General features: G+C 34.2%; 1 protein-coding gene across 17 annotated transcripts in view; it reads left to right on the top strand.

Annotated features, from left to right (window-relative positions):
- LOC136011117 (sodium channel protein type 2 subunit alpha-like) overlaps positions 1-26,837 on the top strand; it is a 55,021-nt gene that overhangs the window by 17,651 nt on the left and 10,533 nt on the right. For 15 of the 17 annotated variants that reach the window (XM_065672778.1, XM_065672782.1, XM_065672784.1 and 12 more), the window contains 8 exons: positions 1,303-1,541; positions 4,442-4,615; positions 5,862-6,218; positions 7,306-7,791; positions 18,114-18,234; positions 18,819-18,973; positions 19,923-20,096; positions 25,927-26,049. In XM_065672778.1, coding sequence (XP_065528850.1) covers positions 1,303-1,541; positions 4,442-4,615; positions 5,862-6,218; positions 7,306-7,791; positions 18,114-18,234; positions 18,819-18,973; positions 19,923-20,096; positions 25,927-26,049 — 1,829 coding nt within the window. The remainder of the gene's footprint in view (positions 1-1,302; positions 1,542-4,441; positions 4,616-5,861; positions 6,219-7,305; positions 7,792-18,113; positions 18,235-18,818; positions 18,974-19,922; positions 20,097-25,926; positions 26,050-26,837) is intronic. The other 2 variants (XM_065672793.1, XM_065672794.1) reach the window with 1 other exon arrangement.

Here is a 26,837-nt window from a genome sequence, read left to right on the forward strand (position 1 = left end):
GGGGAGAGCTTGCTGGTTTCGATGAATTTGAGATCTGTGGCAAGTGACTTTCTAACTTCCTGTAATTCCACCCATACAGGACAATATTAGAGGCAAAAATCAGTCCACTGGTCCTCAAAGCGTAGAACTTAGCACTAAATCCTTACTAGCAAATACTCTAATTCAGTGTGTTTTCAAGGCCAGGTTGGACAGGGCCTTGGGCGACATGGTCTAGTGTGAGGTCTCCTTGCCCATGGCAGTGGGGTTGGAACTAGATGATCTTAAGGTCCTTTCTCACCCTAACTATTCTATGATTCTATGTTTGCCATTTTAGCAAAATCATCTAGAAGTGTCATGATGATAGAGACTTCCTGTGCTCTAAGCGATATCTGAAAACTGACAAATTTCAGATTTGGGTTGATGCCACTATGCAGAAATTTTATCGAAACAGTTGTGTCCATTTCTCATGTATTTTGTAGTTTAAGTATTTCACACTTAAGCAAATATCAGTCTTCTTTCTGGGCTGCCCTCAAACATCCCATCACATTAGAGATCCATTCTTTCTATTATTAACTCAGTAGAAGTTACTTTTCCTCTGTAACCTTGACAATATTGACAGTGAAATGGAAGAAAACAGTTTGTAAAGATTCTAATTGAGGGCAGAGTTGTTCTGCTAATATTAACATTGTTTTGTTTCTCAATGGATAGACACCACATCTGTACAAGTCAAGTGATAATTTTTAAAATAAGAAAACAGGCATTCCATATGTTAAAAATATTGATTCAAATAATCAGTGATAGGTATGCACACCAAATCATTTATCTGTTATGATACTGTAGTGGATCAGTGTAGTAGCAAATATAATGCTTTTAGTAGCTCAAATCAAAATATGTATGCATGTCACATATTTAACACAAAAATTTCATATTTTATGAAGCTTATACAACTGACGATGGAGTCATGTTAACTTTTAATATCCAAAAGACATCTACTATAAGCAAGTCAACTGACTTAAACTAAATGTCTAGACTCTCCCTACTTGCATGGGAAAGAGACAAACACATTTCTCTCGTTACATAGATATCTGAGGTCATTCACTCTTCAGAGATAATTTCACTGTCTACTGATTGTAGAGAAGCTTAAATAAATTAGATACTCAACTTTAAGATGGCTAAACATAGGTGAAGGAAAACACACATTAATGTGAGCTGTTTCTTTGAATGATTTAATCTTTGTACATATTTAAAACAAGAACTTTCAGAGGATGTAATTTGTTATTGTCATTATTTGTTAATGTTTTTCTATTATTTTATTTTTTTCAGAGCTTGAGGAATCCAGGCAGAAATGCCCACCATGCTGGTACAGATTTGCAAATACTTTCTTGATCTGGGATTGCTGGAATCCGTGGTTAAAAGTGAAACATCTTGTCAATTTAGTTGTGATGGATCCATTTGTTGATCTTGCTATAACTATTTGCATTGTTTTAAACACATTGTTTATGGCCATGGAACATTACCCAATGACAGAACAGTTTAGCAGTGTCCTTTCTGTGGGGAACCTGGTAAGTGGTTTGTTATGCACTACTTGTTAAAAATACCTTTTCTAAAAGAAGAAATGCATAAATGCATTGCAATTGTTTTAAATTTGTTCCAGATTTTTTTGTATAATCAGTTTAGAAACTGTATATATGTTTTTCATAGATAAAGTGATTTTTGCTGAAGCCTTTACGTTTCATTAATCTATTTTGTACTTACTATAATGGTACAACTGAACCTGTGAGAAGTGCAGTCTTCACTGGCTTGTCAGATTTCTTGAGGTCTGCCTTGGGCTTTTTCTTTAAAATGTTATGGTAGATTATCTAATTTTTACCCAAGTACTGATATTTCATCACAGAAAATATTTTTCTTCTGTCAGAATGTAATGAAATATTCAGATGGCAGAATTCCTCTTTGATATATTTTCAGTTACACTACTTTTCCAAGAAAGGAAAGTACATTTCTTGTTACTATAGTCCTTGCCTTTTTAGGTAACTAAAAAGTACTTAATAAACTGGAAGATTATTCTCTAACAAAAAAGCACCTTGTATCTGAAACATTATTAGTTATGCGTTTCCTGATTCAAGCTGATCCAGAGATACAGGGTTACATGTAATTCTGTTTCTGAGCAGATACCTAAGTGTGGCATAACACTCAAATATCCTTGTCTGTTTTTCTCCATTTGCTTCTAATGCTCAGGAAGCAGAAGACAGAACCTTGCAACTGTTTCAGAAGAAGACTTACACATTTTTAATTGGTACATAAGTACCAATAGTTTACACAGGAGAGGTCTGGACTGACTGACACAGCATGCAGTCCTGAAAATCAAAACCAACCAAGTTTTCTGAACTAATCACTCAAAAAGATTAGTTTTTGTAAATCTGCTAATGTTTAAATAGAGCAATAGATTTCTCGGGCAGAGTACGCTCAAAAGTCTAAACACTTTCCTTCTATCTCCTGGTATTATATCCCTCTGACTTTTTCAAAAAATTGAGCTAAAATTGTACTTACTACCTATGTGTTCTTTTGTGCATTATGGTTTTCTTTCTCCTGCACAAAGATCTAATTACTGGGATATTCTTATATTCATCACAGATTACAGAATATTGTATTTTAAAATGTGGCTCTGCCATATTTTTAGAAATATTTCTCTCCAAATATTTACACTTCCAACGTCGTCTGCCTTTTCCCATCTCATGCTTATTTCTTCTACTCTAAGCTAGCAGCAGTCATATTTTTAACTACCTTTGTAACAAACCAGTATATTTAATTATGACTATTACATACATGCAGTGAATACTATTCCTGCTGGTTTCATTTAAATTCTCTGTTCCTCACTGTACTAATCTATTAACCTTGATTTTGTGATTTCCATTCAAAATATGTTAATTTACTCTTTGCTTGTGACATCACGGTCTGTTTGAGGATAAATTAAATATGACAAATATGACTGCCTTTCCTGCAGCATTTTAATGAGAAGAAATAGTTCTAAAACACAATGATCATTTTCATAATACTAAAAGCCACTCATTATTCAAAAGTCCGAAGTAATTGTAAGAAAACTTGAGTTTACTTCTGTTAAAATACATATTTCTGTATTTGGGGTTGCAGTTATGCTCATGAAAAAGTAGTTTATGGATGGAATGGGTTATTTTGTGAAGGAACTATTTTAAAATAAAATAAAGGTTTTCTTTGCCTTTTCCCCATTTTTTTCTTTTGTAAAATATGACAGTTTTGTCAAGAATAATCTTCTTTGTTGCATTCTCTTTACCAAGCATAGCAATATCTGTTACATGCTTCTGAATATATGGTAACATCTCTCATATCTCGGTTTAATAGTGAAGTGTTTCCTACTTCTGTTTTCTCAAAAGTATAAACTTTTACACTTTGACAGTGGTGAATGTTTCCACAACATTATATCCACCTCCTAATCTTAAATAAAAAGGAAGTCATGAGTGTAGTTATAAAGTGTTGTAAAAAGTCAGCTTTGCTTCCATAAAACTCACTGTAGGAAGACTGAAGACAAGCTGGGTAAAGAACTGTCACGAGGCAATGACAGAGTATGTTTAGTAGGCTTTTGGATTATCTAGGATATACTTTGAGTATTGTGCAGAATATTGACATGTTTTTAGTGGTTTTGCATTATGCTCCAAAACTTCTTTTTATGCTGCACAAAGTACTGGTCAATACTCATTGCAAGAAATTTATATGGGTTAAATTCTAGACATTAAAATTCTAAGGAGCACTGATAATTTCACGTTTGGCACTTTGAGATATTTCAAACATTATCACCTTGAAGCTCTTTTTCCCAAAAGAAAATAGCTGTCACACAGAAGAGTAGCTGTGTGTGAAACCTCAATGTCCTTACAAAAAGCTCTGCAAGAAACTCCAACTTCCCCTGTCTATTCCACTTACACTTTTCAACTGTGACTTAAAAGACAGACCTTAGAGAGTCTGTCCTTCAAGAGTCGAACTTTAGTTTCTAAACCACTTCTGCTTAGACTGTGAGCAAGGAAAAAAAAAAATACTGTCGAGTCTTCTTCTGCTTTACTGGGACTGTTCTCTAGAAACAGAACTGAAAACACTGGATCATAACACATCATCTTCTGGATGGATAGTCCAGCAATATCAGTCAGATATGAACCAGAGCTGAGCTGCTGACTGGTGAATAGCTTTTTATAGGTTTATCAAATCTCTGCCTTCCTTTAGCTATCCTGATTTAGTAATTTGTTTTTAATGATCAGATTTCAGTGTTTAGAAATACTTCAATGCCATTTGGAGATAGCAGTCAGCTGGTTTTTATAGTGACAGGTAAAAGTGACAGGTAAAAGTAACAGTTATAACAACTCAAGCTTTATTAGAAATATTTACTCAGGTATATAAATTTCTCGTAACAACTCAACTAATTAATTACATTTTGTTTTAGGTATTCACTGGGATATTCACAGCTGAAATGGTACTAAAGATAATTGCCATGGATCCTTATTATTATTTCCAAGAAGGCTGGAATATTTTTGATGGTATTATCGTTAGCCTTAGTTTAATGGAGCTTGGTCTTGCAAATGTTGAAGGATTATCTGTTCTTCGGTCATTCAGATTGGTAAATACCTTGATAATTAAATACCTGCATGCAATTGTCTTTAAAAAAAAGAAAAAAAAAGTGCTGATTTCTGTAACAAGTTCCAGCATTGTAAAGATATATACTTATATGGCTCACACTATTTTTCATATATACCTAATTTGCAAGCCATTTTTGGTAAGTACAAGTTTAAGGTGTTTGTCAATTGATGTCCTTCGATATGTTTTGGTATCAAATTATCCTACTGATATCCTTTGCCAGCAAAAGAATAAATGCTACCTGTTTGAGAATTTTGTAAATTTTTATTATACTGATTTCATCAATATTCATCCAAGCTGATTATCTCTGAAAATATACATATTTCCACCAGCATAAAGAATCATAACATTTTTAGTCTTTTCATTGTGAACATTACTGTTCGTTACACATAAAGCGCCTAAGCAGATCCTCTCTTCACAACATTTATTTCAATGGGCACCGAGAATAAACACTTAGTAAGTCCATTGCATGTAACAGAGTCAATCTGAGTAAAGTCAGATTTAAGCATGACACTTGAATTGAAATATTGAGCTTCTACTAGAAATGTCTTTTTTATAGCAGTTAGCATCATACAGAAGCTAATTTATAGGTATGTTTACTGGAGGCACAACATTCATGGTTTAGAAGTCTATATTACTAATATTACATTACTTGAAAATCTAGGTTAATTCTTAATATAGAGAGCAGAAAGTAGTGACTTAGCTTGTGACTTAGTTTATTAGGGCCAGTTGCAATGGTACCCAACTTCATATACCACAGTTTGGTTACTGAATATTATTTTTAAGTTAATGTTTATAATTTAAATGAGCATCACAATATCAGCATCAAATTGTTGCTTAAATAATTGTTCTCTCAGCCTGGAAGACCTTATGTGGCACTGAGGGAAACATGGAACCAAACCAGAAAAGAGGGTGTAGTGACGGTGATGAAGAGTAAAAACTTCTAAAATGCCTTTAAGAATTGTTCAGTAATCATCTGTAAGTGGGTGTTTAAAAATATTAAAATCAAATGTGCTACAAACACAAATTTGGGTTTTTTTTTTTCCTATGTGCATCACTAAGATGAAATGTTGAAGACTGAAGTTTAGGAAAATAACTCCATTCTCCCTCCTTTCTATTAAAATAATAACACACTCCTACTGAAGAACAAATTAATCTGCTGAACCACTTGAACCTAGCTTCTGTTTCATAGCTAACACTGTTTATTCCTGTGCGTTTTTGTTTTTCAGTTGCGAGTTTTCAAATTGGCAAAATCTTGGCCAACTCTAAATATGCTGATTAAGATTATTGGCAACTCAGTGGGGGCTCTGGGGAATCTGACCCTGGTGCTGGCCATCATTGTGTTCATTTTCGCTGTGGTTGGGATGCAGCTGTTTGGGAAAAGCTACAAGGAATGTGTCTGCAAGATCTCCAGTGACTGTGAACTTCCACGCTGGCACATGCATGACTTTTTCCACTCTTTCCTGATTGTATTCCGAGTGCTATGTGGAGAATGGATAGAAACAATGTGGGACTGCATGGAGGTTGCAGGCCAAACCATGTGCCTTATTGTTTTCATGCTGGTCATGGTGATTGGAAACCTTGTGGTACGTGATGAATGTTTTTGAGCATTAACTCTAATGCAAAGCTGTACATAAGCTACAACTAGGCAATGAGAATGTCATAATTCTGTTTATAATTAAAAAATAAATCTGAATGTGCTAGATTTTAGATAAAAACATAAGATGATTCTGTTTTCCCCCTTTTCACTCATTTTCATACACTGGAGTACTCTTACTAGGGGTTCAAGAGTTTAGGAATATACCAAAATGTCAAATCAAACACCCTATCACTGGAGTGCTGCAGCTATTTTAGAGGTGCTGTTTAAATCCAAATGTCTTCCTAACTACTCTTGAAATAATAAAGCTTATGCTGCATCAGCTTTTGGCCAGCTGCATCCTCAGAGAAAAAAAATCTAGCTTTCTCACACCCAGGAAAGCTGATTCCAGCACTAATGCTTCTGACTTAAAGTATAATGTAGCTGTTCTTATATAGAATCTCTTGAATGTAAGTACTGAACTTTTTGGCCTGTTTAGGTATAAAAAAAAAGAAAACAAAATACAGAGTGAGTGGACATCCTAAAAATATGTTTGAAAGCTTCTAACTCAAAATTATAGAAGAAACCTTTATAGAAAAAATTTAATTCAAGCAAACAAGTTAAAATGCCAAAGCTTCAATTAGTAAATATTGAATTGGTGAGAACTTCTTAGAAATCAGGATTGTAACTGGAATGCACCATTTACACTTTTACTTTAAAGTGTCATATACTGTTAATCCCTGCAGTTAATTCTGATATGCCTAAAAAACTGTAATTCATTACCTGTCAAAATTATTTCCCTTTAGTGATACATTTTAACACAATTTAAATTTCTATAAAACAGAATTAAAAATGTTCTTATCCTAGTTATCTACATGACCTTGCAATCTTGATATTATATCAGCAGAAATGTGCAGAGCCCCAGACAGGTACTTATGATCAGTAACCTGCTCTACTCTTCTTTTAGAATCACAGGATCATTTGAATTAGAAAAGATATTTAAAATCATTAAGTCCAACTGTTAACCTGGCACTGCTAAGTCCACCACTTCTTACATGTGTGTATTTACTCTACAGCTGTATTTTCTCATCTTTTAGGTATTGAACCTATTTCTGGCCTTGCTGCTGAGCTCATTTAGTTCAGACAACCTTGCTGCTACCGATGATGATAATGAAATGAACAATCTCCAGATTGCTGTGGCAAGGATACAGAAGGGAATAGATTATGTTAAAAAAAAGATACAGGAGTTCATCCAAAAAGTCTTCATTAGAAAGCAGAAAGCTTTAGAGGAAATCAAAGCGCTTGAAGAGCTAAACAACAAGAAAGGCAGCTGCATTTCCAATCATACTGCTGTTGAAATAAACAAAGATATGAATTATCTTAAAGATGGGAATGGAACCACCAGTGGTGTAGGAACAGGCAGCAGTGTGGAAAAATGCGTAATCGATGAAAACGATTACATGTCATTCATAAACAACCCGGGTCTCACTGTGACAGTGCCCATTGCAGTTGGAGAATCAGATTTTGAAAATTTAAATACAGAAGAATTTAGCAGTGAATCTGATATGGAAGAAAGCAAACAGGTAGGATTTTTTTAATCTTAACAATTGCATTGCTATGCATTTATATATTTAGAATTGTTTAAAAACTGTGTTATCCCATATAAATATATTTTGTATTTGAGCATTTAATGTAATGATAATTGTAAAAAAAATACCCTGTGTGATGGTACACTAGTGGATCCTTACAGTTTGCATTTTTAATACTCTTGTTTATTAGCATTTGGCAGATGTATAACTTTAAATATGATTGTTTCTTTAACAACTTTATGAGGTTTTTAGGACTAGCCCACATTTCATAAAGCATTCTTTCTGTAGTACCTATAATGCGATCAGGATTTACGGAATCAGTATTTATGGAATTGTAGAAGGCTAAAGAAAAATTAAATATATACATCTTTGCATACTCCATGAAATGTAAGTGGAGAAAACAATTATATATATAGCTTAGTTCTAAAAATGAACCCTAACACACCATAAATCAGTGATATATTCTGGATTATCTAAAAAGTTTTGTGAGTAATATTCTCATGGATTTTGGGTTCATAGACTATGGCTGGCTGAATTGAAGTAATCCAGATACCAACCAATGTCATGGTAAAGCAGCATCTCAAAATATCCTGGGAAGCAGAATAATCTTGTAATATAGATGCATCTGGAAACAGTTTACTGGAAAAGCCTTATGCTGTAATTATTGTGCAAAAAGAAACAAGTTGGTCTAAAAATCAGAAGCCATGTGCCTCAAAATGTAAGGGGCTCAAATACCAGAAGTGATCATGAACAGGTTGTAATGGTGCTCAATGAAAACTCTGTATGTTGGAATAATGATCAATGACAAGCTAATGAATGCATCAGATTTAGCTAATTTAGCATTTAGCTAATAAATACATATAGCAGAATATAATTATATTCAATGCTATTAGAAATGTAGGAACTGTGAGGTTTAAGGGATAAGGACCATTGGTAAATGTTTTCAATTAAATGAGAAGCTATGATGTTATGTGATTAACTCATTAATACAAAAGGATTTGTTTACCATAAAGAAAGCTCTTCTATTAAGAAGCCCTGTGTTCATGACTCTATCATAGCTGTAGAACTGCCATATTTGCAAATCATAGAATAGTTAGGGTTGGAAAGGACCTTAAGATCACCTAGTTCCAAACCCCCTGCCATGGGCAGGGACACCTCTCACTAAACCATGCTACCCAAAATAATGCTGTATTCCTCAGCAATAGCAAGCTACATCACATAACATTAATGGATAACCTTAATCCAGTTAATCATAGTATGTTTGGGTTTGTTGTGGGTTTTTTTGCTAAAGAACATAAAGAAACATCTGAAGTGTGTGTTTACTTGCAGCTGCAAAGAAGGTTATTTTGCATAACAATTGTAAGATTAAGAGCAAGACATTCTATCAATCAGTCATCAGACTGAGTTGCTCAGTTATGAGACAAATATTTTTAATGCACATACATAAGACAGTATAGCAGTAGTGCTTTTCCATGACAATTTAAGATTATAAGAGACACAGGAAGTGTAAAGTGATATAATTTATGTGATCAACTAGTATAGAAAAAAAAAAAGTTTTCAGAATGACTTTGGGTCTGAAAATTAAGTATTTTTCACATAAGCTGTTCTAATAAAAGTTGTCTTTTCCATTAGCAAAAGACTTAGAAAGACTTCCAAGTATTTTCATGTATTCTGATGTTTGTTAAAATGACTTTTTACTAAGTTTTTTCTGCTTTCCTTCTGGGTTTTTTTTAATAAATACAGTGTTGAGTGCCTTCCAAGTAACTCCATCTTATGAAGTTACATGCCTAACACTTCCTGAATATGTTACTTTAAAAAGTGTTTGTAATATGCATTAGGAAGTTGGTATGCTTATAAGCTGTGCAGATGCTAAATGTGCGGTTACGTGGCATGTCAGCCCTGGTCAGCAGCAGAGCTGGCTTGGGAAGTTCCCATCCACACCTGGCTCTTCTTCCCCTGGCAGTCTTTACCAGTTTCACTGCTGCAGTGCTTGTGGGTCTGTTCTATCAGGCATGTCACTGGAGTGGTGCAAATTAAGTAACATCATCCCGTAGGTGTTATTTGTTCATTTCTTCTTTAAGAGAGACTGAATGATTCAGTTTGTGGCGTGTTGCTATCTATTCTATCAGAACAGCTGAAGACAAAACAAAATACAATGCAAAGGCAGAAACTCCTCTGCTTTTCAAGTGAATATATGATGTAAATACATCCTATGAAAATGCAGTAAAAGCCCTTGCTGTGCTGAGAAGTTCTGAATTATACCAGTTTCAAGGTGACTTCACAAGTGAATTTCTCTGTTCGTTCCCATCTTTGCTCAGTTCAGACATGCTTTTTTCTTCTAAGGCCATCCTGAAGTTTCAGGACCATAATGAATCAAAAGGGATTTTGCCTTGTTTTACAGATTTTAGCTGTATCTGTATGTCTTCAGGAAGAGAAACCAAATTCAAAAGTCTCTATAAGAATTTGAAAATTTCAGGTGACTGTAGGAAATCTGCCAGTAAATGATGGATGGTGTTTATCTTAAGAACTTGTACAGAAATTTTCAATGGGTATAGGATAAACTTAGGACTTAACGTGGAGCCTCAAGTTTTCTGTAGACTGTAATAATCACTACCATTGTGAAGCAGGAGCAATAGTGCTTCCTGCAAGTTCTACTCACACACAGCTGTTTAGCATTTAATTGTTTGGCAGGTATTCATACAGTTCAAGTGTGAATGTTGTGAATGGTATGTAATAAGACAGGAATTTATTACCAGTACCCTGAAAACTATTAATTCTCTATTACTTGCAGTTTCTGTTCTGGTTTCCTTAATCCATTCCTTCTGGATTATTTTTAGGAGAAGGATTGTATGCTCTTTTTTTATTTCAGTGTATGTATAACAATCCACTTCAGTAATACAAGAACAAATGTTCCGGTGTGTGATAGGAATTTGTGAAGATTCCCAATCTTCTCCTACCAAGTCAACAGTACTGTTGAATCTTTTGCTGCCTCCTGATTGTCTTTTGAGGAGTATATTAGTGCAGTGTTTACGTTACCTCTCTAGAACAGCACACCATCATTTATTTTCCCTCTCAAGGGATACCACTGAGACAACATTTCTGCTAGGAGAAGGCCTAGTCTTCAAAAGAAAGGGTAAGAGATGAGGCAGGTATCTCCCTGGCTGTGGCAGCCAGGGAAATTTCCCTTAACTGTGGCAGTACTTAGCACTTACAATACCCTCAGGAGGTATCCTCTTTAAGAACTTTTTATTTAACAACAGAGTTGATGGAAACTAGATCTGCACAGGAACTGCAAAATGGCCCATTTTTGGTGTCTTACTGACTGTCACTAATGCTAAGAGCAGAACGATTATTTAAAGTCTGTCAGCAATAACAGGTCATGCTACAGCTGAGGCAGAGGCTGTGTGCCCGTGAGGAACATGCCAAGAACAGGGCATATTCCTCAATAAGGATTGTTCCAAGAGCAAGGCTATAGAGCAGGCGAGTGAGGAACAAATTGTAATTTTTCTTACTGCCCGTCTTCCTTCATCGAAACACTTTCTAATTAATTTGCTAGTTAGTAACTTGCCAAATCTGCTCCAGAATTTATTCTGGAGCCTGATTGCATGTTTCAGACCAAAAGAAGATCTTTCTCATATGTATCATTAGAAATTTTTGGAAGTCTCCATTTGGATGAAACAGAACAATAACGTTTATTAGATTTCTAAGTTACCCACTACTTTATAATAATAGTTGGCAGAAAGTACCTGAAAGAAGCAAACATTTCATTGATACTTTGAAGGAGGGTTTTTTTTAATATCTACTACAGAAAATAGAGGTGACACTCAGTGAAATAACCATCAGAAATAACTGATTTCTGCTCTGAAAATAAGATACTCAAGATACTTAACTATGAAGATAGTAAGAAAATTAGAAGTAACTAAAGAGAATAATTTGATTAAGTTTAGCATTGGGGCTGCTGTTTCTGTTATAATGTATGCCTGCTAGTCAGTGAAATCAATAGACTCTGTTAATAAAATTCCTTACTTGTATTTCTGTACTGCCTAAACAACTGCTCATTCTATCTGAATCATGATTTTATGAATACGGTTTGGATTTCAACATGGAGAAGTAATTTCAAAGGTGTTCATCAGTTATGGAAAGTTTATTTCACAACTAAAGAAATACATACACCTACAGGCCTCTATCATTCAGAATTTCAAAAGCCTTTCTATCTACAGTATATGTACAGTAAGTACAAATTCACAGTGGAGAAGTAAGACTGCTCAATTAACTTCTGAAATTGCAACTGGTGCTTTTAACAAAATCAAAAATATCCTTCATCACCTAATCCACTAAATTTTCAAAACAAGGAATAAGTTCAGTTTTCAGATTGGCATCACTAGTGATTTTGTCACTAGGTGAAGACAGGAACATACTTACTGCATTTCCCAAAGTTAAGCATTGTCATTGGGCTTCAATAAATTTCTTAGCCAAACCATGCCCTGCAGTGATTTGATCAGTTTGTTGGATGATTTTTTTATCACGTTCCTTTTAAAATATCCAACAATCTAAATTTCTGTTTTCTATAACTGACCAATTCTAGAATGGTGTCTTCAGAAGCCACAGATTCTTTAAGTTATGGACTAGCTGTGGATACTTAATGAATGAGACCACATCTCTGGACACACTGATGGGCCTCCATCCAGACACCAATCCAATCCTCTTCTGAGAATTAGAGAGAGAGTACAGACTTGGAAGTATATAGCATACTAAATCTAAACTTATACAATATGTACATCATGACATTCCATTTAAACAGAAATTATAGAGGTTGCTTTTCATTCAGACCCAGAAATTTTATCGCTATTATTAGGGGATGAAGGAGGAATGGGAAGACATACATCTTCAGCGTATTTTTCTTACTGCATGTACATTTTTTTCAAATAAAAGAGATAATCACATAGTCACTTAAATGAAGACTAGAACATTAAACAAAAAAAATAAAACCCTTAAAATTTTATTAATATGCATTAAGTACTATATAAATACTGGAATACTTTCCAAATCCGCTAATCATGTTTTTATTAATTGAATTAATTCTATTTTTATTTATGAATCACCATTTCAGAGTGTGGTTTATTAGGTCTAGCTTCTGCATTTATTTTTTCTCTAAAATAAACAAGTTCTGTAGAAAAAGTTTGTTGAACATTTCAGGTGGTATGTATTTCCCTTTTTGCCAACTGATCATAAAATATTTAATAATTCTGTTTTAATTGTGTTAAAGCCATGTTTGAATTAGAGATTCCAAAAAGAGGAAAACTAGAGATCCTGTGTCTTGAACTTCACTACCTACCATTCTTCTCACAGGGGTAAAACCAAGCTGGAGCAATCAAGAATGCAGCTCTGGTGCTTTTTAACCAGGTAGAGCAACGTGTCACCACTTTCACACAGGTTACCTAAGCAAGTTATACATATATATGTATATATATATATAATCACTTTATAATGGATTTTGACTGGCCTGCATGCTATTCAGCTATGTACCTTCCCTATCCATTGCAAGACAGTAAAAACATGCACAGCTGCTCTCTGCTGAGTCATGAGACTCACATCACAGCATGGTCAGGTGGGACTGGCAACCCCAACATACATTTTTTAACCTGCTAATGATTTTTCTGAATATTTTAATACAGTCTTTAGCAATAACTGCATGGTCTACAGGTTTTGAAGTATGGATCATAACAGTACTGGAATGTTATACGTTAAAGAGGCCAAAGAAAAAGGGAGCATGCATAGTTTTTTTTTTTTTTAAAAACAGCCCTTTTTGATTCAGCCCTTATAAATGTAAATATGTAAGGAAATGTGTAAGTGATTTTTATAATGATTACTGCCACAACTTCAGCTCCTTCATGAATAATATTTAAACTATTGCAGTAGCTACTTGCATACACATTATACCACTATACTTTTAAAACTACTATGCACTGTAATGCAAATCTTAAAGATGCTACAAACTACATTTTATATTCATTTGGGCAGTGCATATATTGAGTTTTATGAACTGTAAGCAGAGTAAACAGTTTCATAATTGCTAAAATTATATTTAGCAAATAATCCCCCTTAAAAATCTCTCAAAGCAAAGCATTTTACAAATGGCCTTTTCTTAAATTTTAAACTCCTTCATAAACAGTGGTGTTCCATGATAGCAGTCTGTGACTGAGTTAGAGGACTTCACTTGGTGTAGATTAGAAAGACTATGGAGTAGCCAGCATAATTTTTTATAAAATTCCATGTATATTAACCCTACGTTTTGGGGATTTTTGGTTTTGTTTTTGATTTTTTAATTATAGGCAAGTATAATCTCCATGATACATAACTGGCAGAGCTTTCAGGAACAGGGACACCAAATATTGCATGAAACTAAGGAGGCCAAGCTATCCTAGTAAAACTAGGTGTCAAAATTTTGTTGGGATTGAGATTTCAGTCCTACAGCAAAATGCAAAGCTGTTTCCTTCAGGCAGAGTCTCACTGGCTTCAAAAGGATAACGAAATAGTTCATTTTGTACTATTGATTATAGTTTAGTATGATCTACTTATATTATACTGTCATATAAATTTTCCAGAGATGCTAAAAGAAATTAATATTGATGTTTATTCTGAAAATTCTTAGATTTTACTGATTAAATTTTAAACCAAGATATGCTTTGAACATTAAATAAAACTCTAAGGAAATAGATTTTTAAAGTGGCTTCCTTAATATTATATAGAAGTCAAATATCATAACATCTGAGATTGAAAGTCAGTTTAGAATCACTTTGGAATCCTTGATCCCCATTATTTTATATTCTGTCACTCAATTACAGTGCAGCTTCCAAGACTCAAAGGATAAAACCACATGGCTGAATTACTAAAGGCAATTTGTAATGGCTGAATCCCTTTATTTAATTGTCACTTGAATCATGAAGCCGTTTGTAAAGCTTAAAATTTTAGTATCCTGCTCTTGCTCTTATTGAAATCTAGAATAAAATCAAATGAGAGCAAGACCAGGCCTTAGGTGAATGCATTTTCCTGTAAATGGGCACATTAACATGCTGTTGGTCAAAGCTTGTTTTAATGATCGAAGCTAAAAGAGATGCACTGCTCTGAAAGGACAGAATGGAGGCTGTTTATACATATATTAACCAAGTATTTGGGTTGGTGATGAAGCTTTTGTTTGTTTGGGTTTTATGGATTTTTTTTTTAATATCCTATGCAATAATATTTATACACAATGCTATTTTCAGAAAACAAACAAACAAACAAACAAAAAATCCCATTGAGGTAGTCTTATTTTCTGTTTTATTTTTGTGTGTGACTTCCACAGTACTGCTCAGGCTTCTGCTGTAGTCAAGCATGTTGTTTTGGTGATTCGGGCCTTGAGAATGCTGCATCATAAGCAATTGCTTTCAGTTGTATCCTTGTAGAGGAAAATGTAATATCACTGAAGTAGCAAATAAGTATTTATAGGGCATGGCATGTTCAAGGGGCTGATAATCACATTTATGAGGTGAAAAGAAGATTGTGTTAATCCATGACGTATATTGAGTTTCCAATTAGCTTTATTGGTTTTATTGCTAGAAAAAAAACCCATCATTAAAGTCACCTTATTTAAAATGTAATGATTCTTTTCTAATATTGGGTCTTGAAGCAAAGAGGACTTTTATTAACTTAATGAGTTTCTTTTTATAATATGGTTGTTTAAAATAATGTGGAAAAAACTGAATAGGACGATTTATGCGAAAAGAAATTGATGAGAATTATAGCAGGTTTTGTTTGCAGTGATTATAAACTGCACTTCTATCACTTGTTTTTTAGTAACTATGCTGACAGGACTACCTGCAGCAGAGTTTACATGGGAAGATGCAGAAGATTGAGTGCCTTTTAATTCTGTAATTGGCATTCATATAGATTAATAATTGATGCCTACTATGAACTTCTATCCTGCTACTGTTAAGTCAGTAACTGATTTAATGATGATGGATCAGGCCATGAATTAGTTTTAATTTTCCTAAATTGAATGTGACAGATTCTTATTTTAACAATATTTGGTTTTTATTTAATGAAGAAACTGCCTATAATTTCAGTGACAAGTTTAAGACTTGTATTTCTTTGTATTACAATGATATATAACAATAAAGTTAATTCACAAATCTTATTTCCTTTATAAAAGAGAGCCTTATGTGTGTATAATAAGGTGGTGTGCTAATAATGCTCAATAGAGTGTACATTAATGTTTATTTTGGTCTGTAAATGTAATACAGAAAGCAAAGTTTAAAATACTCTCACAACGGGAAGTACATGATATTTTATTTCAGACTTATTGATCTCCATGACCAGTAATAAAATGATGCCATTTAGAGGCAATATGGCTGTAATTATTTTACTTACATAAGTTTTGGAAATTACAGAGGAAGATCAGTATGAAAAAGAAAACATTATATTTTTTACAAGTTTACTAAGCAAAAATTAACCAACATCCAAATCTCAATGTATTTATCCAAATCTTTTCACATTTGTCAGCACGATTTTCCATGTGTGATGGATCATAATATTTAGGAAGAGAAAGAATGTTTTTCAAACTCATACCTGTGTGCTTGTCAGAAATCTTTTCTATTATTATGCAACAAGTCCTTTGGTTTTGGTCACAATGCAGTAACAGCCATGCAGCCTGAGTGTGAGTGACCCTGTAATGACTGCATTTGCACATGTGTGTGAAGGGCAGCTTCTTGAAACTTAACCCTGAAATTATCCATCACCCAGCATTAATATTTTTTTAAACTTTGTTCATGTCATGTAAGAGCTGAATATGAGGAAAGAATTGCTTACCAAACTATATGAAGATATATGTGCCATTTACCAAATTTCTGTCAGAAAAAATGCCCTTAGTTCCTGATGCTTTTTCCTGAAGGGGCTGAAGAGCTAAATAAGTAGTTTTAATTTGCAGCAGTGTCTCTGAAGAAGAGACTACATGGAAATGCCTCTATAAAGAGTTTATCTTTATTACTTGTTGCAAAATCATTCAAATCATCTGAGCAGTATTTCTTTATATGTATTCTGAAAAGGTCACTATTTTGAAAACTGAACGTGAAAAGTAACTTGTAATAAGCATTCCCTCAAAAAATTTTTATTGAAAGGTCTTCATATAGCTCAAAGGGCATGACCAGATCTGCTTAGCTGAAACTATAAATCTATAGTCTATGACCAAATGCCCTTTTGTTACGTCAATGCCTGTACAATTTGAACGATTTAGTTACAGCTGCCTTCTCCATCCCCCTCAAAATTCCTGTGTATTGCTGCTACATGGTATAAACTGGAAATATTCCACTGATGTGTTTTTTTTAATGTTGCTTTCTGATTACAAGACTTATTTCACAGTAAAAGACAATGTAGTTTGGATGGAACCGAATAAGGACACACAGTACTGACAACTGAATACAAGTTACAACTCTATGTCTGATTATTGCATTAGTTGTGTGCATCTTTGGCAAGTTTGTCCTTTCAAAATATGCTTTCTTAAAAGGACAAAATTATGGGCAGTCTTGCATGTCTGATAAACAGCTTGACCTGATCCAAATTTCAATGTACTTGGTAAAAAGTTACCTAATTTCAGTTGCTTTATCTAAGCTTTTACTGTAGTAAGGAATGTAGTATTTTACTGAAAACAAAAGTAGTAGAATGACAGAAAAATTTAGGATGGAAAGGACTTGAGGAAAGGACCTCAGGGGTCTCTCAGCATGCACAGAAGACTGGAATGCAAAGATGGTATTTAGGATCTGGTAATTTATGCTTTCTGCAAAAATGAAATTGTGCAGAAATTTGGCATTAAATGCCATTAAATTTACAAATTTTTAATCCAGATATGGTGTATGTTTATGAAAACACCATCTGTAGAGGACATGAAGATATATATGGAGCTTTCTGTTAGTTCATTTCGCTGGGAAAATTGAGACACATTTTCAGTGTAACCCAGTAAAATGAAGTAATTTGAGAGTGTGGTACATACAAGTATTAATACTACTCCAGTTTTAATACTACTGAGAATACTTCAGAAGTCTTATACGTGGACCAGGTTAGTAGACAAGTTATATTTAATTGTTCCCTATGAGAAGATAAACTGGGAAGCAGAACTATATAATGCACATGTCATTACTATGTTTTTACTTATGGTGATGCACATTTGTAAGTATAAATTTAGCATTCTTCAAAAGTCAGACTGGCATGATTTGATTCAATATCAATTTTTACATTATATGTATCTAATGAGAAAAAATTGTTCTGTGGAACTTTATTTGCAGAAACTAAATGCATCCAGTTCATCAGAAGGCAGCACAGTTGATATTGCTCCTCCTGGAGAGGGCGAGCAAGCAGAAATTGAAAGTGAAGAAGCTCTTGAACCAGAAGCCTGTTTTACAGAAGGTTGTAGAATAACTGTGCTTTAAGAGATGTATTAGTAAAATGGCATTATTACTAGGCATATTTAAATTCTTGGGACTTTCAAATCTGGTGGACCTTCCTGACCTCAACGATCAAAAGAAAATACTCAACCTAGAATGGTAGAAATCAGATGAAAATCAAAACATAGTTTCCCTAGGCTTTTAGTAACGTTATCTGCCTGGCCACTGTGTACATCTTGTAACTAAGAAACTTTATTAACTTTTCTACTTTTAAAACACTTCACACTGATTTGGAAGGGCCCCTGGAATTTGGAACAAATTCATCTTTGTGATAGTCCATCAACAAATGGAACAGTTTACATGCCAACAGTCAAAAATATCAGTGGTTTTATTTTGATTGTTTACTCATACTGTATGTTCACTATTGTCTGGTTTGTCTTCAAATTACTTATCTAAATTCTGATAGCATCCTATAAAAGAGGACACCAGTGTTTAATTTAGAAAATTATAAAATTTGTTAATGCTTCTAACAATGTTTATACCACAGTAAATATTGACTTTGAAATAATTTGGTTTTGGATCTTAATGTCTCTTAATCTAATGCAGGTTGTGTGAAGAAATTTCCGTGTTGTCAAGTAAGTATAGAGGATGGCAAAGGAAAAATTTGGTGGAATCTTAGAAAAACCTGCTACAGCATAGTTGAGCACAACTGGTTTGAGACTTTCATTGTCTTCATGATTCTCCTCAGCAGTGGTGCACTAGTAAGTAGAAAAAAAACTGCAGATGCTGAAATATTTCGATATCTCCTTAGAAGCAACAGCAAAATTTAGATTTGCTTCGGAAAGACTTGTTTTACTTGGAGCTGAATAAAACTACCTGCATTCCATCATTTCAGGATGGAATGAATCTTGGCCCAAACTTGAACAATTTGTCAACTTTCACATGCACTTTTAGTGGTACTTTTGATTTACCATTGTAAAGCTGGCGAAGTTTCATTTAAGCCAATATACCTACCCAAGATTTAAATTGCCTGCGAATTTTCATCGTGTTCAAGAGATTTGAGTACAAAGGATCATTGTAAACTGAATATACAGCTATATTTTCAGTTCTTAATTCCTTCTAGGCTCAGCCACTTCTTGGATTCTGCTTATGAAAGACCATACAAAGGAAAAAAAGAAATAATTACTTCATTCTGTTCCTTTTTGGAGGCAGAAGATAGGGAAGAGTGTGACAACAAATTAAACCTAACAACCTCTTTCCAACAAGATTTACATTACCCACCTCTCCAGCTTTACTTAACATTCACTACAGTACCAAAGTGCACATTCTAGGAAATATATTGCTCTTTAGTTTGTCTGCTAGACATAAGTTTGATTGATGGAGGATAGAAATGTAATCTACCTAATTGCTTTCTAGAATGGAATGTACATATCTGGAACAGATTTTGTATAAGAATGGGGTGGGTTTTTTTGTGTGTGTATGTGAAAATTTCTTAATACCACATTGTATGAAAATTTGTGCTTTGAGTTTATTTCTTCATTCATTAGTATATGCATACATATATATCCAACTTAAGACAGGGCAAATTGCTCCAATTTGTAGCGTGGTTCAAGATGGGAAATATGAAGAGAACAAGGGGAAAAAACAGCTTATTTTTATCATGTGTATTCTGTAAAACATTAGTAATCCCTGAATATATTTTTTTCATAGGCTTTTGAAGATATATACATTGAACAGCGCAAAACTATCAAGACCATGCTGGAATATGCTGACAAAGTTTTTACATATATTTTCATTTTAGAAATGCTTTTAAAATGGGTAGCATATGGTTTTCAAATATATTTTACTAATGCCTGGTGCTGGCTGGACTTCCTGATTGTTGATGTAAGTACACAGACTTTAATATTGTAAAATTTACTGTAGTTAAGTCCTTTATGTTGTAAAACTCTTTACTACCAAGCAGTCTGATAAGCAGTCTTACTGCCTTAGTAATAGCCTACAGTGATCTGGATGTATTATTTAAAGTGGATTTACATGCCAGAAGGAAAAGGATGGCTGGCCATCAGCTTGTTCTTTCCTCATGGTTAATAATTTTGTACCCAGGGTGTATCAAACTTGAGATTTTATGAGGAAAACCTAATTTTGAAACATGCTATTTTTAATGAACTCTCGTCATTCTACCTTACTCCTTAGCAAATAAGTCACTGTATTGTGAAAGTTTCCTCTTACAAACACTGCAACTTTGCAAGTGAAACAATAAATCTGGTCCAGATTTCATCTGATTTCTCAGTACTTTGTCCCACAAAACTATTCTGTTATCATATTCAGTAAAACAGAAACACAGTCACTATCTGGTCTAAAAATTAATTAGCTTTAAGGGGCTGCCAATCTGCAATAGTTAAAACGGCTGTGACTTGGCAGGGTTTATGGCAGAAGAGAATAAAAGGTTTCTTGGCTGCCTTCCCAGCTGTGATACACTTCTGTGCAAAGGCCTTGCTTAGGGATCAAAGCTGGTTTTACTCCCAGAATATTTTGGTCTCTTGCCTTCACACATTATGTGACCTAGTTCATTGGCTATACATGTCCACAGTTTGGAACTGAGAGATGGCATTTCAGGGCAACTGTGTCTTTATAGCTATTTCTTCCCAAGCTACTATATTAATTGGGAAGTTTGCATAAATCCTGGTTCCATAAATACTCATTTGTTAAAAATATATAAATGTATCAGATTTTTGACTCCCAGAGAGAAAAACACCTATTTAGATTGGCCCATAACTCAACATGGAAGACCTCAGCTTTTTAAACTGCCCAAGTTAGTTTTGTTATACTGTTTATCTCAGTCCTGAAGACCTACACTGGAACAATTTCCTTAAGAGGATGTTAATGCAGAAGAGATGCTCCTCTCCAAGATGATGTTAAGACTGTTTTCAGATAAACTACAACTCATGTTTTAATTATTCTTTTCATAACATTAAGCTAAACAGATTATTCTAAGACATACTCCACTTAATAATGGTTTAGCCTTAGAGATGCTGTTATCTGAGCAGGTTCTCAGAATTATTAAAAACATCACCGTAAGTAAAGCAGCTTATTTTGCTAACTTTTTACCCATAATTTTTAATTTTATAACTAAAATCATGACTAAATGAGATTGGACCCTTCTACTTTTGAAGCATTATACTCAGTGTTCCAGAAAGAAGTAAAAAAAGTGCCTAAGGCTAATGCAGCATTTCCCTCAACACCAACAGGCAGCACTTACTTAAAAAGAAATATATTAACTCATGTTATCTTTCTAGAGAAAAGCAGAGACTCTACACTGCTTTAATAGGCAGTTTAAACAGGTATGATTCAGTGGCATTCTCCCAGTGAGAACACCAGTGAACCCTTCTTCATTGGAAGTGACTCAAGTTAATCAAATTGTTTAATTCCATTCTCTAAATTTATTCAAGAGTAAACACTGATAGTCCTTCATGGCTTTGACCTTTAATATCTTATATACCTAACTCCCTCACTGTGAGAAATAGCCATAGTTGCTCTCTGTGGTTTTGACCAAACTAGTTTTAATAATTACACAAAGGAATGGCAATTTTCAGCTCGTGTCAGTTTACGGCCATGACAGATGACTCTTGGTACTTCTGGCTACCTCAGTTTTTTACCTTATCTTGCCATCTTTCTGCCCCACTCCTATGCTAGAACCAGCAATATCTGCAGCAAGGAGCAGATATTTGCATGGAGTGCCTTATCTACCCAAAATCACAATCCGGTAAATTAGGTCAGTGGTTTAAGGGAAGAGACTGAATTTTGGTCAAGCAGCTGACAGGCAGGGACATACTTTTTAAGGGGAGACTAATTCTGGCAGAGATATCCAGTAAAGGCTTGAGACAGCAATATCATAACACAGTACAACTAGATGCTATAGAACATGTCACCTTATGCCTTGGGTTTTGCTCTTACTCCTTTTTCTAGAAGCCATCTGTCATAAGTTTATTTTGTCTAGGTTTTGATGTACAGCTGTAATGAGCCTAAGTTGTCTTTGCCACATACAAAGCTAGGAGATGGGACACCAGGGAAGGAGATAAAGAATCTGGGAAGACCCAATGAGTTTGTCAGTTATTAAATTTGTTTGTGTAGTTTTCTGATAGGATATGTAATCTTAGTGTTAAGTGGATATAGTTTATGTTATGTATTCTTAAACTTTATAAGCTAGTCCTATATTTTGGTATAGACACTTTATTTCTAAATTATTATGTTAATAAATTGTACTTGAATGAAATGGAAATAATATTTAAAACAAAACATGTTTGCCAAATACTGTGGGTCAGTAATGAATGTATAAGTGGAAGGAAGACTTTGACCTTCCTGAAATTGCTCATGCCTGAGAAAATTCCAGTGGGTACAATTTTTGAACATTTAAATGTAGCAAGAAAGCCCTCCAATTTGGCTTATTGCATAGTACATGAAAGTTGGTCATGTCAATGGCTTATATAATATTTCTTCATATAGCTAAAAACATTTCATGCTTTTTGTTAAAACAGTTAATTTAATTCAACCATACTCTTGACCTTTTTATTAGTTTTTCAGAATAAATAACTCAGCAGCAACATTCTGGAAAAGATCAGGGTCACATTATACTAATACGCTAAATGCTGTATGCACAGAGTAAGGGGCAACTACTGCCTTGACAACTTCATAATCAAAATAAGAAGAAATAAGATGAGCATATTGATGTGTTGGGGGACCAGATACAGAAAGAGATGTCACTTTGTCTTCCTAGATAGTCTTATATGTCTTTATGTGTATCCTAACATTGTATATTATGATAACATTGGATAATCCAAAAATTAATGAAATTAGTTAATTAATTCAAAGGGATATTCAGATGGTGCATGTATGAAACCTAGTGCTCTTGTTCTGTGAGTTAGGGAACAGAATCATAGCTTGCAATTATGCATCTAAACAAAATTAATTTTGAATACTTGCCAGTAAAATATCATAAATTAAGAGTTATTCACCAAGTACATATTGAAAAAATATATTATTTAGCATAGGACCATAACATAAGAAAGGCTACATAAGGCATAAGAAAGGCTATACTGGGCAGTATCCTGCCTCTGAGCATGTCAAAAATGCTTACCTGGAAAACCAGGTGTCTATCTTTCAAGAAACAAGAAAAAGCATTAACTTCTCAATAGAAAGAAAAATCTTTAGGGTTTTTTTCTTTTTTTTTTTTGTTTCTTTGGATGTTTTTGGTTGGGTTTTTTTTTTTTTTTTGGTTGTGGCTTGTTTATTATTTTACCCCTACATCTTGCAGTTTGTTTTTATTCCTAGTTAAGTGTAATACCTAAACACTTAAACTACATGAAAGGTATGATAAGCAGTGTTGGAACTGAGGAGCTCTAATCAAATCACATCTATAAGCTACCCCACCAAGTAGCACAGAATTCACATGCAGTAAAATTTAGGCTTAAATAGAAATAAAGTCAATGTGGAGTGTATGACCGATGGTCTGGCTTGGACGACAACTCTAACTGAAGATCTTGAGCAGGGCTAATTATGACTGCTAAGTTTCAAAACATTTTTTGCAAAATTAGAAGATCTGTACACAAAAATGTGGACATCTGACACTCCAGTTTTAGGAGATGAATGTAAAAATTTGAGTTCCTTTTAATTTTTTTAAATTACTGTATCTGCATGCATTTTAATCCATAAAATGTGCTGTCTTCACACCAAAGGTAAAGATATTATACCAAATGTCTGGGTGTCTCACTTCATCTGAGTGAATCATGATGAACATTTTATTAATAATACTTAGAATTTAATGTCTTGTTATCTCTGGAATATATTAAAAATTGATAAAAAAATTGTAGAATCACAGGGCAAATAAATTGTATTAATGACAATTATTAATATCAATGACAGTAATTCATGTAATGGCCGAAACAGTAATGTTATCTCTTGTAAGTGAACAGACAAGTTGCAGGTTACAGAAAGTAAGTAAGATTTTCTTCTTAACATGCTTGTAAATCATAGAAAGTTCCTTTAAACTTTTCCATTATGGCAATAAGCCTTTCCTTTGATAAAAAGAATTACATCCTTACATGCAATCCAGTTGAAAGTTACAGTGATATGAATTCACTAAAATACAGTTTTTGTTAGACGAATATACATAGCATCATAGTAATGAATAATTGATTTTTATCTGCTCTCAGATTGTCCTTTTGAGACATGACTTTGTAATGCTTGTGTTTCTGATTCATTAGGGACTGTAGTGACAGGACAAGGGGTAACGGGTTCAAACTGAAACAGGGGAAGTTTAGATTGGATATAAGGAAGAAATTCTTTACAGTTAGGGTGGTGAGGCACTGGAATGGGTTGCCCAGGGAAGCTGTGAATGCTCCATCCCTGGCAGTGTTCAAGGCCAGGTTGGATGAAGCCTTGGGTGGCATGGTTTAGTGTAAGGTGTCCCTGCCTATGGCAGGGGGGTTGGAACTAGATGATCCTTTCCAAACCTAACTATTCTATGATTCACCTAATTGTTCTTTACGGATACAAGTAACATAGGAAAGTAATTTTTCATCTAATGGGCAAAATCTTACCACCATTATCAGGGAATGCCTATTTCTGTTAAGCAAATTATTTGAAAAACCCTCTAGACTCAGGTATTTTGCAATGAACATTTGAAGGATTTTCTCAAGAACTGAAATATGTTCATTTATGCTTTTGGTGGTAGAATTGAATAAAATAAGTAGGGTGTATTTCCCTTCTCCTGTCTGCAAAACTGCTCAAAGTAAATTAAATTAAATTGAAATAAATTTAAACACTGTTTAAAATACCATTCTATTTGAGAGGCAAATTAATTGCTCTTTCCTAAAGTAGATTAGCTTGTAATAAAATCCCAGTAACACGAACAGGAGCTCACTACTGTTGTTGATAACAAAGAACTTGTTGTTATAATGCCAGCATCTGTTAAGATATATCCCATAATATTTCCCTATATTTAGAAGGGAGAAAAAAAAAAAAAGAGTTGTCAGGCAAGTGAGAAAGTAAACGTGCTGTCAATATATATTTCATAGATACCCTGGCTATTGTTGCTACAAACTGAGTAACTTAGAATTAATATTTATAACAAAAGCTAATTAACCACTACATTATTTATCATATTACTAGTGATTATAGATATTAATAATATTTTAATTAGTTAATAAACTATCCTAATGTATTCAGAATTTTAAATTGCTTGAAAGGTTGAACCTTAATGAAGTTACTGAAACTATGGCTATTTTGTCTTTAAGTACTACTGAAAATTATATTCTTCACCAACAGTGAGCTTCCATCTGACTGTTAAATCCTACTTAGCTATAACAGGCATTTAATAGCATATATTGCTTTTTCAAAGATGCCTTCATATGACCTGTTGACCTTCCAGCAGGTATGAAAATAGTGGGATTTGGCCTCCAATGTCACTATAAGCACAGAATCACAGAATCACAGAATCCCAAGGGTTAGAAGGGACCTCAAAAGATCATCTAGTCCAACCCCCCTGCAAGAGCAGGGTAACCTACAGTACATCACACAGGAACTTGTCCAGGCGGGCCTTGAATATTTCCAATATATGGTGTCACTGTTGATATTTCTGTTGATTGAGCCTGTAATTTTTTTAACTAAACAGTGTAGAACAAATTTCATAATAATATTTTTTCTGTGTTTTTTATAGGTCTCATTGGTTAGTTTAATAGCCAATGCTTTGGGCTATTCTGAACTTGGTGCCATTAAATCGCTTCGGACGTTACGAGCTTTAAGACCTTTAAGAGCCTTGTCACGATTTGAAGGAATGAGGGTGAGATAAAATGAATGATTCTGAATGAATACATGCATACAAACGTAATGTAGAAATTTGATACTCATGCCTTCTGCAAAGAACTCCAGAATGGGAATGCATGCAAAAATGTATGGAAAAAGCCTCCCAACATGTCCTTATACACAAGATGTGTACAGCTTACATTCGGAGATGAGACTTTGAGCTCATTAAATTTGCCTGCTGACTGTTGCATAGTTATGTTTTCCATTGATTTGTAGATCTCTATAGAAAATTAAAAAGACATGAGAAATTTTAGAACAGAGGGTTGGAGGTTTTTCCTCCAGTTTAGCTGGGAACTTTATGTTACACGTTTCTGTACCTCACTTCTATTCTCTTCCAGTTTGTCGGTAGTTTAGGTGGAACAGGATTAGCTGGAAAACAAAACAAAATAAAGCAAAGCGAAGCAAAGCAAAGCAAAACAAAACAAAAGGTGAAGAAACTGACAACAGTGACACACCAGAAACTAGCCTTCCTGCGGCTCCCTGTCTACCTGCCTGGGGAAAAAAAATCCCCTAATAAATGCTGTAATATTAGGGAAAGGTTCTCTGATAACTTTGAGGTTGGAAGTATAGAAAAGGAGAGATGGGAAATAATTTTCTCAGCTAGTGTCCTTTACTTTATATGAATGCATCTGCTGCCATCTTACCTCTCTTCCTACACAGTTTAAATCCTTCCTGTTGAGGAAATTATTATCTTCATATTCTGGCAATCTGACAAAAAAAACCCACCCCACAACTCCCCAAACTATTGCAAGCTGTCTGCTGAAA

The sequence above is a fragment of the Lathamus discolor genome, chromosome 3 (assembly GCF_037157495.1).
Source record: "Lathamus discolor isolate bLatDis1 chromosome 3, bLatDis1.hap1, whole genome shotgun sequence".
Taxonomy (NCBI): domain Eukaryota; kingdom Metazoa; phylum Chordata; class Aves; order Psittaciformes; family Psittacidae; genus Lathamus; species Lathamus discolor.